The sequence below is a fragment of the Heliconius melpomene genome, chromosome 19 (genome assembly GCF_056956725.1).
Source record: "Heliconius melpomene rosina isolate 202511_hmr_F chromosome 19, ASM5695672v1, whole genome shotgun sequence".
Taxonomy (NCBI): domain Eukaryota; kingdom Metazoa; phylum Arthropoda; class Insecta; order Lepidoptera; family Nymphalidae; genus Heliconius; species Heliconius melpomene.
Genome location: NC_140407.1, coordinates 2,255,032 through 2,268,716, shown reverse-complemented (window position 1 = coordinate 2,268,716; position 13,685 = coordinate 2,255,032). Strand labels below are relative to the sequence as shown.

The window sequence follows — 13,685 nt, the reverse complement described above, 5'->3', positions numbered from 1 at the left end:
GATTATCTTTCAAATCATGTGCGATTCATATAAAAAACGTATTGGTGCAATTATCTCCAAAAACGAGTTACGAAAAAATGAAATTAAAGGTGATTGCGGCAGGATTCTTCCAGGCAACCCAGGTGTAATCTGTTCTACTAATCATGTATTATTCATTAATATAGGTTTAATTAAGAAAACTCGTTTATGCAGGATTCAACGGCCGGATCCCAGGGTATAAAAGAAATCAAGAAATACATATAACATTCACTTTATAAAAAAATAAAAGATTTAAAGTCCGGAGAAACGATGTTCTCCAAAACGTAAAACTTCACTAAATAAAATAGTCATTGCCACGGATTATTGTCCATCACTTCAGTTGTTTCTTTAATATTCTTCAGTTTCTTCATCATTCTTCCTTCAAGTGGACCTTCTATTATTTCCCCCTTATTGAAATCATCAATGATTACATGTTTTTGTTCATTTGATACTTCATTTTGTGCTACTTCTTTAGGGATTCTAATTTTATTAACATTTTTAACGGGATAATATACATATTTAACACCGTTTATTATTTTATATTTTGAAATATTCTGATTTTGGTATTTTCTACGATTTATTCCCAGAACTTTATTGCTCCAATACATATAGGCATTCTGTAAAACGTCAATTAAACCTCTTCTTTTGCGTGATTTTGCTTTAGAAATGTTTACATCCTCAAGTTTTTTCATATCTTTGTAGTTATATCTAATTGTTGGTTTAACATAGGTTATAATGGGTTCATTTCTGACTGCATTTTGGTTGTCTATGATTGAACGACTTTGCCACTGCCCGTTTGCGTCGTATCCGCCTCCTCCATAGTCTTGTCCACCTATATTGATAAAATTAAATAGATTCGTATAATCTATATATATAAAATCGAAAGGTCACTCACTCATCACGAAATCTCAGAAACTACAAGTGCTAGGAATCTCAAATTTTGCATAGGAGTTACTTAAAAGATGTAGGTGCTCGCTAAGACGGGAATTTGCAATATTCGATTTCTAAGGGGTTGTTTTTGGGGTCGAAAGTTTGTATGAAACTTCGTTACTACAAATCAAATTTTGCATAGACGTCACTAGGACGTAGTCATGGAGACAGAAATAACATAGTTCACGCGGGTGAAACCGCGAGCGGGCCGCTAGTATATTATATATTTGGAAAACGAAAATACTTCAGTTATTTAGAAAACTTATAAAAACTAGAACGTAGTGGGATTTGAACCCGCGCTTCTTGGATACCGTCCAAGCGCTCTGACCACTAAGCCGTACGTTGAACGTATAACGTATAGTTTTCTAAATAAGTATTTTTCTTTCCTAAGTGTGGAATAACTTTAAATACATTAAATATACTTCGTTCCCCTGAGTGGGAATCGAACTCACAATCATCGTGTTTACAGTCACGAAATTCCCTCTATCTAATCTAATCTAATCTAATTAGTAATTTTATTTTATTAGTTCATTAGAACCAAAATATCTATAGGTCAGATAGAAATTGCACTGGTATTATACCTGCTGGCATCCACGCACCACCACCACCTCCGCCAGCCGCCCATCCCTGGATCAGAAAAAATACGTAAAAAAATATATACATGTGTCATTGCTTCACTACTATTAATCAATTCAATTATTGCCACTTTATCCCACTTGTTTTCGTTAGAAATACTTGAAAACTTGCAAATGTGTTTTTTTATTATTTAAATAAATTGCAAAGCACCTTGTTCAAATTTGGGTGATCGAACCCACAACCAGTGGGTATTACAGTCACACTTTCTGCCCCTGGCCACAATTTTTTATTATGTGTATAGATATCAATTATTTTTATTCAAAATATCATTAGATGTCGTTCTTACCCCGTCCCAACCTCCACCTCCTCCGCCACCTCCACCTTTCTTTTCCAAAATCTTCATTAAAAGCATCATCTGAAAAAAAAAAAGGTTTTTAATGTTTAACTAGCGACCCGCTTGCGGCTATACAAAAAATAATAAACTACCCACCTTAGATATCACAAACGACATCATGCTGAACATCATGCCTTTGAACGACATCATGCCCATCATACCCATCATTGCCGGTAGCATCTAAAAATATGATTTATTCTCATTTTTCTTATAATATGTAATTTTTTTGCATATTCGAGATAAATAAAAACAAAAGAATGTTATTTTCTGGAATATTATAGAATATATGTTTAATTTGTTAACATAATAAACAATTGTGTGCGAGATACAGCGTGAAGCTGATTTGATTTTTGATTTGAAATAAATAAATCAAAACAGCTTCCCGCGCACAGCAGGGTAGGCAGAGGGAACTCTTGAGTTAAGACACTCCGTTCCCCACTTTTCGCCGAATTCAGGAGACATTTCGTATTGAGTGAAAAGAAAGAAAGATCAGAGAAAAAGAAAGAAAATATAATTTGGAGGTTAGTAATGATCATTAACTAACCATCATTAGTTTCATTTTCATACACATCATAACGATCATCATCATTTTCTTCTTGCCACCATCTCCGCCGCCCCCACCGCCTCCTTTACGTTTTTTTCTACCAACAAATTCTTCCACTGCAATCATTAATCAATGTTTTTTTAACTTTACACTGTATCCTAGATATAGCAGGGTAGACAGAGGGAACCTATCTACATATTAAGACAAACCACTTCCCACATTCCCCACATGTACCTTTTTTTTTTAAAAAGCGACACAAGAAAATGTTGTTTTTGTTTTGACTGATGATCTTGTACTTGTAATCTTTTTACAAGAACTTACAGTTTGGTTTTTTTTTGTTTATTTTAGTCGAGTCGATCGTTCTGTGCTAATAAAGAATATATTTTTATAATTTAAAAATTAACCAATATAATCAGAGTAATAATTTTATGTTTCCTCTATAGTACTGAACTTATCGAAGTATACTATTGTAAGCCATACATGATAGCAGTGGAGAGAATACCAGATATTATTACCGTATATGTAAAATAACATTATAATTTTATACATACCTTTATTAGGCACCATAACATCTCTACCCATAGCTCGAAATCGTATTAGATGGCTGTTAAAGAAACTGTCAATAGCTTTGTCTATCATATATGAAAGCTCGTCTGTACTTTGTGAGGAAGATTCATCTTCTTCTGTTTGCACGCCAGTTGAATTGAACTTTACTGAAATTTATTGTAATCATTATAGAGATATATATATAAGTAAGTACATATATATATATATATATATATATAATAAGTATTTAATGGCTTCTGACAAACATCATAAAAAAATTACTAAAATCTCACCAAATTTCACATAGTCTCCAATAACTGATATTTCATTTAAACGATTAATTTCTTTCAAATACAAAAGAGTTTTCTTTTGCAGGCAAACGAAAGAAAGTTGGGAAAAACATTCTGTATATACATTATCAAAAACTTCATCTGGATCACCTGTTACCGAAATATTGTCCCCTTTTTCACTATGAAAATCATTATTGTCTCTTAATTTTAGAGAATATACTGCAGTTATAGAAGCAAGTAGTAAAAAGGCCTTGGAAGCCATTTCGCGTAAACTATGGTAAACAAATGAAAAGTCTAGCAATAAGCTAACGTTATTTATTTTATTATGTTTATAGGGCTTTAGGTCGAGGGGTTTTGGTGAAAACATGTAATTTTCTTGTTATCAATGGGTGTTCTTTGTGGTTGGAAATACTGAGGAAAGTTTAACAGATTATGAATATATATATTTTTTAATTTGTTCGCATGTATTTTTATATGGGTGCAGGAATGGAAGGTACTGAATTGTCTGTTCCCACCTCAGAGTAGTCTGCTCTTCATCTCAGAACTTTACTAACAAAAAACAAACTTAAAATCAGAAGGTTTTGCATTATCTTGTTGTGAGTGTCGTTGCACTGATAACTAGGCAAAACGCAGGACGTTGACTTGCACCAATTAACACGATATATCTCAAGAATTCAGCGGAAAGTGGAGAACGGAGTGTTAGCACTAGTTTCCCAGGTTTCCTAAGCTTACCCTCACATGGATATCCTCTTAATAATAAGTAATAGAAAATATAGCTGCTATATTTAGTTATATATGTATATAATATACGTTTTTATAATAAAAAAAATCTTCAAAAAGTCTAGTAAGTAGAGATTCCTTATGAAATAAATGTATATGATTTAAAAAATATATGTAAACACAAAAAAAAACACTTAGTGTAAAGTAACATAACTATGCTAGAGATTAAATAAACGCCTACAAATCGTTTAACCGCAAAGCGGATGTTCAATGAAATATTTGTGTAGTGACTGACGTCTAAAGGGTTAATGATAAAACAAATATGTTTATTATTTAATTTTTTACTATTTATTATAAATAAATTATTAATAAATGCAATTAAAACAGAATTGAGTATTATATAACATATTGACATAAGTTTTATAAAGTGAAATTCTGTGTAGAGGTATACAATATAGGATGTATTATACAAAAACAATATACAATTAAAACAACAAACAAATAAATATGAATAGCATTTTATAATCTATAAGTTAATATTAAAGTAGTTTATTAATTTAATAAAATTCTGAGAAAAATATTTGGTTCGACATAAAGTAAGAGCTCATGGAAAGTTAAATAATATTTAAATACTTTTAAAGTATAAATAAATAAAATACAAAGTATCACAGCTATACATACTGCCTTTGGAGATATTTAACATATATAAGAAAACAAAGAAAAAGCAAAAATATTAATTAAAGAGAAAATAAGCGAGTAACGGTGGGTTATAATTAAAAGATACTGAAATGTGCAACGCAAATAAAAAAGTATAAATAAAGTGAAATATTTAGGAACTGTACAAAATCGATAGTATAGAAGCAATTGAAGAACGCATAAATATATATAAATTAAAACAACTTTAACACTTCAAACAATACTGCAAAAATAATAAAAAAACAACAACTTAGATTAGAATAAGTTAAATAAATTAGGTGAATAAATAAATATACAACTAGTTATAATATTATACAATGCAAAATAATACAACTTTACTTTGAAAGTTTGTACTAAATTGAAATAAATAAAATTATAGGAAATTCGTTATTAATAAAATAAATTATTTTGGGTATTAACTGGTTGTCTCATAAGGCATATAACTATTATAATTATTATCGTAGTTTGTGTCGTAAGCCCGCCTGTAACCTCCGTGGTGTCCGTGCTCGTGTTCGTGATGCTCTTCATGACTATGAGAATGGTGATGGGAAACTTCAGGCTTAGTGATAATTTCGTATGTTGTGGACTTATGGCCACCGTGACCTTTGAGGCCAACGAGGGCAGATAGGAGAAGAGACATTAATGCAGTCATCAAAGCTTTTCCAGCTAGTAGTGCTAAAGCTCCAAGAGCCGCTGCTGCCAGAGTACCTGGAAAGAAATGATAATCATCGTTAGTACCAATAAATTAGATACTTATGGAAAGCATAGAAAAATATTAAAAATACAACATATTTCATAATATGAAATATGTTGTATTTTTAATTGAAGATTTTAATATACCTTTCATCATCAATGCAGCAGCGAGGAGTGCACCAGTGCCACCTCCTTTGTCACCTTTTCCACCGCCGAAGCCGCCTCCACCCTTCCTTCCCACAGATTCTGTATCACCTTTGGCCATATTCAAGGCGTCTTTCGAAGTTTCTGAATCCAACAATTTATATCTCAAAGAATGTCCATCTAAGTAGCTTTGCAAACGGAACAAAAGGAACCTATTGAGCTTCTCATCTGGTTTTCCTGGGAACTGGCGAGAGAGTTCGGCAGCCATAGCTTCGGGACTTGTAACATTTGTTTGATTCTCCTTCACAATACTAAGTCCTGGTAACAGTTGAAGCTCATCGCGAGAGCTTATATCTTCTAAAAAGGAAAGAACGTGGATCTTCAAGCATTTCGCACTGAAACTGCTGTTGCATTCCTTATGCAGTGACCTGCCAGTTCTATCAGTGCTTGATGCATTTTTAGTTTCCCCTGGCACCACGTTACTTTCGGCTCCATCAATAGAGCCATGGAGTTGTTGTATAAAGCACAATATCACTGTTAAAATCACTATCACATTTTTTTTGAACATGATGACACTATCACTGCACTGGTTTTATATAATCTTTATCACTTACAGGTAACTAAGAAACATTGCTTAGGAAGACAGTTCTGAACTGATAGTTTAGATACCATCGGTATTAGTTTTATACTATTCTTAAATAAAAAGTAAGCAACTAAGCTTGAAGAGTTAAAAAGAACAAACATGAACAAACTATTGTTGAGGCGAAAGATACTTTCAAACGGCTGTAGTTCGGTAATGGAAAAGTTGGAAATTTCTCTTAGATAATTTTTATCGATTTTTAATGGCCTGTATGGTGCAGATAATGTACTGGGCCAATTATATGCTATTAGGGAAAATTACGAATAAAAGAAAGACTAAAACGACAGAAAATACAGTCATGACGAAAATGGAAAATCAATTAATGATGGTAATTTTATTTTATTTTTATTTATTTGTAAATAAGTTAATGTGATATATAGAAAAATATTTTTCAGAAAATTGTAAAAATATGAAATTTAATTTTAAAAGCTTAAACATGTTTATAGGTACTTACGTTAATTTAATATATTTTAAGTTATCTTTCTCTTCGTGATTCACTATTCTAGTACTACATACTCACAAAATATAAACGGCATAGCGTTTGACTGTAAATGCGACAGTTGTGGGTTCGATTTCCACTCGAAGGAATACCTTTAATTAATTTTCATTTAATGAGTTTCTTTGAGTTTCGTGCCGGCTTCCGTGAATAGTAGCTAGGTAGAGGAAATCTAATGTTACTCGGACCTTACACACTGCGTTCTCTACGTAACACTCAATTTTCAACTCTTTGTCTGCTAAAGCGAAAATATATTATATTTTATTATTTGGCGGAGAATCAAATGGACAACCATAAGTCAGACGCTATTCCACTACGCCACGATGCACTTCTATAATTATCGCCTGAGTAAAATCATGTCTTCAAGCGAATTGACACATTACTTGGATATGACGTCACAAGCAAATCTATGGCACTTCGGCGATTTTTAAACTTATAAATTAAAATATATTTTTAAATATAAAATCATTATTTCTTTCTAACAAAGAATATCTTTTCAAAATATATCATCAACCCTATTTCATTGTATTAAACCAATACCTGTCAAATTCAAATCAAAATAGATATTTTTTTGTAGCCTCACGCTTTATTCCGTATATAGCAGAGTAGGCGGAGAGAGGCTAGTGTTAAGACTGGAGCCATTGCGTGTTGAGTGACTGAGCTCAACGCCGCGTTTTGCCTCGACGCCATAACGAAGAAATGAAAATATTAAATATTTCATTTCCTCGAGTGGGATTCGAACTCACAACCTGTCGCATTTTACAGTTACAAGCTTATGCCTCTGTACCATGACACTGACTGGCCTTAAAAAAATCTTTCTACATAAATATTTATATTACATGAAAATACGATACGAAGGCTACTTCTTGAAATTCCGTTTATGGAAAACATTCAGGAAAAGCGTAACATTAGTTTCCGCTACACGACGCTGAAATTATAAAATTTCATCCACTCATTAATGTATGTTATTATAATGAAAGTAAATATAGATATCATCAATATAATTTATAGTTTAGTAGCGATTATAAAAGAAGGAAATCTTACTTTCTCTATGCATTAGCGGAAAAAAGAACAAGATATTGTTTAAGAGAATGGAGGCCATAACGTCAGTAGTCGATAACATACATATATTATAGTATATTTTGGGGCAAGATATAGTATATAGTTGTAAAGCTTCTGACAATACGCTATGTGCGTTGGTTGTGAATTCGAATAGCAATCGAGATAATAAAATATTTTCATTTCCTCGCTCTGGTCGAAAATTGACTCGCAAATTCGGCGGAAAGTGAGAAACGGGGTGTCTAAATACTAGGTTCTCTCTGCCTACAATAAATAACAATAATAGAACAACAGTTTATTCATGAATTTGATTCTTATTATGTACATTATGGGAGCTTATGGGATAAATTAAGGAAAGTGGTGTAAGTAGTGAAATAATATTTATTTACCAAAATACATAGTCCCATTAAAAATCGACTGTCTTAGAAATATTAAAATTGGAACGCGCTCTGGGTTAATCAACACAAAAAAAAACCTTTTTTTATTTTACTTGATTTAATCGATAACATAACATTTTTAACGGATTTAATTTAATAATAGTATTGTATTCAATGTTATATTGCAATTATCAGAATAAATATAACTTAAGGTTTTTACAATTTATTTAAAAACATATTTCGAAATAAAACAAATAGATATATTTTTTAAACTTTATTGTGCAAACAGCAGATAAATACAAATATCAGTCGTAAATCACATTAAGAGGTAGATAATATTACGTTTACATATATAAACACTATATCAAAGTAATATATAATTACGTAAAATTCAAATATAAGTAACTATAATTACAAATATATTATATAAATTATATTTAAACTATTAATATACATATTTTTTATCACATTTGAATTTAAATAATATAATACATATTAATAATAACATAACACTAAACAAATATATGTTAATAAAGTAATAACATAAAAATATAATTATTTAAAAAAGCACACATTATTTTATAAATTTAATATAAGTAAATATATAATTATTATTCATTAAATATTTCATAATACAAATAATATAAAAATGTATATTAAAATTATTAAAAAAAATATAAGCAAAAAGTAAGCGTGTGACTTAATTACTAACAATAAATAAAAAATAAATTAACAACGTAACACACGACCATACTCTATTTGCTGAAGATTTGTACATATTTAATTATAATAATGCCGTTTTAATAAATAATATATGTAATAAATATAGAATGCAATACGTAAAATACAAAAAACCCAATTCAATACATATAAAATAATACAATACAAATAAAATAATGCAATACAAATAAAATAAGAAGAAGCACACTTACACAATAAATAAATCACACAAACGTTCACACAAAATAAATTACACAAAACAACATGTAATAAATAGAAATGCATAAGAAACAACAATCTTATTTCTTTCTTGTTTTTTAACTCCCGATACAAATAAAATATTACGTGGTATATGTGTGTGTATGTATGTCTGTCTGTGGAATCGTAGCTCCTAAATGGATGACGAACGGACGGAAAGTGAACCCAATCCTGATTCTTCTTAGCTATGATTCATGAAAATGTGTTCAGCCATTTGAAGATTATCAGCTCTCTAGTTATTGTGTCGGGGGTTTTTAATTAACGAATATTTTGAATAACATTTAGTTTAACGCCTTCTAGCCTTCAAATTCCTACCGTACCCAGAATGTCCATAGCCCCCGACGTCCTCGTGGGCGGTTGAGTGAGAGTGAGAATGAGTATATACAGGTTTAGATACGATTTCATAAGTTGTTGATTTTCCTCCACTGGTAAGAGACTTCAGGCCGATAATCGCAGATAGGAGGAGTGACATGAGCGCTGTCATTAACGCTTTACCAGCAAGCAGAGCTAGAGCGCCGAGTCCAATCGACATGAGTGTACCTGGAAACATAATATATTCATAGTAAATATATCTGTAGATAAATTGAACTTATTTTAATTCAATGAGTTTGTATTTTTATTGACTGTAAACGTGACGGTGTGGTGTGGTTTCGATTTCTATTCGGGGGAAGGGGAGTGCGTGGGGAACAAAGTGTACTAACACTAAGTTGCCTCTGCTTATCCAGCTATATGCAGATTAACCCATAATGTCCCCTACATTTGGAAAGTAGGGAACGAAGTATCTCAAGACTAGATTTTCTCTGCCTATCCTCCTATAGGCAGGGTACAGCGTGACAAGGGTTTTAGGGTTAAAATAGTAAATAATAATTATACAAAATGATTGTTTTCTTCAACTTCTAATAAAAAAAAATGTGTGTTAAAAAAGTATAAGTTGACTTTCCCCAAAAACAGTCCAATAAAGCTCGCGGTTCACGGCATTACGCTATGATATATAAAAATGCTAACTTAAATATTATCCTAATACATGAAGCAAAACCTTATTGAAATCCTGATGAAGTGCTAAAGCTTCATCCAACAGCTTCACAAATTTTCACATTTCTAAATATTAAGTAAGATTAGTAACATAGGGGCCCGAAGCTGCGGGAACTTAGCTCCAACGAAATAGTTTAATAGCATTATAGTACATTAATGTCACTGGTTTACAAGCATTCTTGTGGTTATAGCAAATTATTATGTCTTATCAAAAGTAGATTTGAGAATTGTGGAATTTTACGATTCAGTGAACTGTAACAGTAAATACACGAAAATTATTCGAAACGAAGACAATCAACGAAATATTTGTTTTTTGAATGCTACCACTAGCAGCCTTTGAGCCTATTATGGCGCAGTGGCAGTATCTGACTGTAAGCTCGATGAGTTTGGGTTCGGTTCCCACTTGAGGTTGTATGTTAATTATTTTTATCCTCCTCACTCTGGTTAAATATATAAGGGTCGTGTGGTAACCTGCTTATACTCGAGAACGACAGCATGGAAACAGTAAATAAAAAAAAGTTTATTTTAAGGCACTACGGTGTGTTTAAGGCACTTCAGTGAAATGATGATGAAAATTATATTGTTTTATATAAAGTGGGGTAGTGGCTTGGATAATACAATTCGTCCCTTCTAAAAAAAGTGGGGAATCTATGACAGAATGAATGTCTAAATTTTATACATATTGTAGAAGTTTTGTTCAATTATTTTCTTTTATAGATCTTTCTGATATAATGGTTTCAATTCGTTACAAGCTTTCATGTTATCTTACAGTCTATCAACATTGTAGATTAATAATCTCAGATTACGTGGAAAGAGCGTAAAATGTATAGTTTTAAAGTTTCTGAGCCAATTACTTATAATGTTTATGTTTCACTTATAGCCATTTTATTTGCTTATGAAAATAGTAGAGGCAGGCCTTAACTCTACTAATATTTTCCAGTCAGCATTCATTATCATTTATATTTCAAATATAAATAATTATATTTTTTATAAAAAATACTTTAACGTCCCTTAATATTTTTTTTGTGTTAGTGAATTAATTTCCCCCCAATTTTTTTTATTGTAATGCCTTCAACTAGGTGCAATTCAAATGAAAACGAATTCGTGAAAATCTACCGAGTAGATATATCAGAGTATATTTAATACCAAAAAGCGTAAATAAAAAAATCTTAATAAATTGACTGTACGATCATTTATCATTTACCTCAAGCAAGACTTGAACTGGCAAACCTCTCAAAGCATTTAAAATATCAACAACAAAACAGATTATCACGGGATCGATAAACACTCAGTTTAATATGATATAGCTTTCATAAACGGGAAAGTTAATGGATAACACTTTTTCCATACAACTCGATTATAAACGTGTGTTCATTAAAATGCAATTTTCTTCACATTACGTCTAAAATCAGATAAATAGATTAATAGAATGATTATATTAGATAGATTTCTCGGAGATTAAGGGAAATTTTCTTTTTCTCTACTGTTCGGGTTCGATTCCTATGCGAGGGAATAAATTGTTTTAATGTCTCCGCTCTGGTAACAAGAAATAACTATCAACATACTAGTGTTTGTTTGGAATTTGAATCACAAATTTATACATAATTTTGCAATATTATATTTCAATGTATATCTATACCAGAATGTATAATAATATTTAAACAAACGTAAACCTCCCATATATTATGTACATTAAAGTTAATAAAATTTGAATATTAGACAAACAATTTTATGAATCCAAGAATAATAACAAAATATGTGTATATTCCTAAAAAAAATATTTTATGAATTATTTTATGAAATTTTAGTTAATCGTGACGAAATTGAATGTTTTTAGTTCAAAACTTTTATACGGAAATAAGAAAATTTATTTAGGTCCATTATTTCAGTTAAGAGAAGAGCTGGCAATTTAAATAATATTTTTACTTGGCTATTTACACAATCTGAAGAAGTTATCTTAATCTACCAATAGAAAATATAAATTATATACAGCAAAATGTCTTTGTTTACGCTCTGATTGGTACCAACGTGTTATTAACTTATCGTTTGATGAATTAAACGGTTTTTTTTCTATATTAATGCTATTATTTATTAATATTATTCTTTTTTTCTCGCTGTATCTCCACATTATATAGATAGATTGAGCCTGGTGTTAAGAAACTCTCCACTTTCCGCAGAATTCTGGAGGGATTGCGTATTTGCTTCGAAGCCAGAGCGAAGACATGAAAATATTAAATATTTAATTTCTTCGAAAATGGAGTCGAACCCACAACTTGTCGCGTTTACAGTCACACCATTTTTACCACTGCATGCATCGACTTGCTCCATTTATATTTAAGTTATTCATTTATAAAAAAAATAAATTTTAGGAAAAAAAAATGTTTGCCGACATCATTCCGTTCTCCTTGTTTTTATTCTTGTCACATGTACCTATTGGTAATTTGGGGCAACAATGGCGTAAATGTTTATAATAATTAAAATAATATCAATTCATGTAGAAAGAAATATAAAATACTTACTAATACGTCAATGTTGCCCCAAATCAGCGATATTAGAATACGTTTGGTTTTCAAAAAAAATGTATAATCAAGCATTTTAATTAGTCAATTATATAGAATGGTCATGGGTTCAATTCCTATCCAAAGGAGTATTTATTTAATACAGAACATTTTATTAAGTTATTTCGTACTACATATATAAATAGGCAGATAGAGAATAACTGAGTTTTCTTACTCTTTAACATTTGTTGTAAAAAATTAAGGTTTTTGTTTGGTATTTAAATTTATAATTTTTTTTAACTTTTAAGTATATTTTGGGCCTGGAAAATCTATAAGAATTGTATAAATTATTCTTCTTATATGATGAAATAAAATGAACTACTTTAGGATTGAAATACTTTAGGATTACGGTAAGACCAGCTAAGCTTTATATTAAAAGGCTTATTTTAAAGAATATTTTCACCTAATAATAATTTTACTAACATCTAAAACCATATAAAAAGAACATATTTACATACCTTTCATCATCAACGCTGCGAGCATCAATCCTCCCATACCGCCCTTCTTGCCGCCGCCCAGGCCGCCGCCCTTGCCTCGTGCTTCACCGATCAAAGCCCTAGCTTCCTCCGTAGCACCGTCATCCAACAGCCTGAGCTTCACCGAATGGTTGTCCAAATAACTGCCAAGTCTATACAAAAGATATTTATCCAATCTCTCATCAGGCTTAGAAGGCATAGCTCTGGCCATTTCCGCTGCAAATTCCTCCGCTTTACTATCATTTTCTTTGGATTCCTTCACAACGCTTATCCCAGGTAGCAAATGTAGCTCGTCCTTCAAATTTAGCTTTTCCAATACCGAAATTGCACCAATTTTCAAGCAGGTGGGACTGAAGATACCTCCAGTACATTCCTTTCCTAAGCCTCGCCCTGATTCTGGAGGTTCAACGTTGTTTTGCTCAGGCATTTCTGGATTGGGCAAGGCCAGTGCTGTCCCCAAAATGAATATCCATATTTTGTACATTTTCTATTATTAAAAACACGTCTGTAGTCCAACG

At 31.3% G+C, this 13,685-nt stretch overlaps 2 protein-coding genes across 2 annotated transcripts; both read right to left on the bottom strand.

The window, feature by feature from the left end:
• Window positions 1-5,129: 5,129 nt before the first annotated feature.
• On the bottom strand, window positions 5,130-6,119 carry LOC146528306 (uncharacterized). Its single transcript, XM_085202801.1, has 2 exons — window positions 5,555-6,119; window positions 5,130-5,422 (listed from the first exon to the last, which is right to left on the bottom strand). The coding sequence occupies exons 1-2, from the start codon at window positions 6,117-6,119 to the stop codon at window positions 5,130-5,132; spliced, it is 858 nt and encodes a 285-aa protein (XP_085058927.1).
• Window positions 6,120-8,893: 2,774 nt separating this feature from the next.
• Window positions 8,894-13,685, bottom strand: LOC146528305 (uncharacterized). The gene is made up of 2 exons (XM_085203353.1): window positions 13,150-13,685; window positions 8,894-9,641 (listed from the first exon to the last, which is right to left on the bottom strand). Exons 1-2 carry the CDS (start codon window positions 13,649-13,651, stop codon window positions 9,388-9,390), a joined length of 756 nt encoding a protein of 251 aa, XP_085059479.1. The 5' UTR covers window positions 13,652-13,685; the 3' UTR covers window positions 8,894-9,387.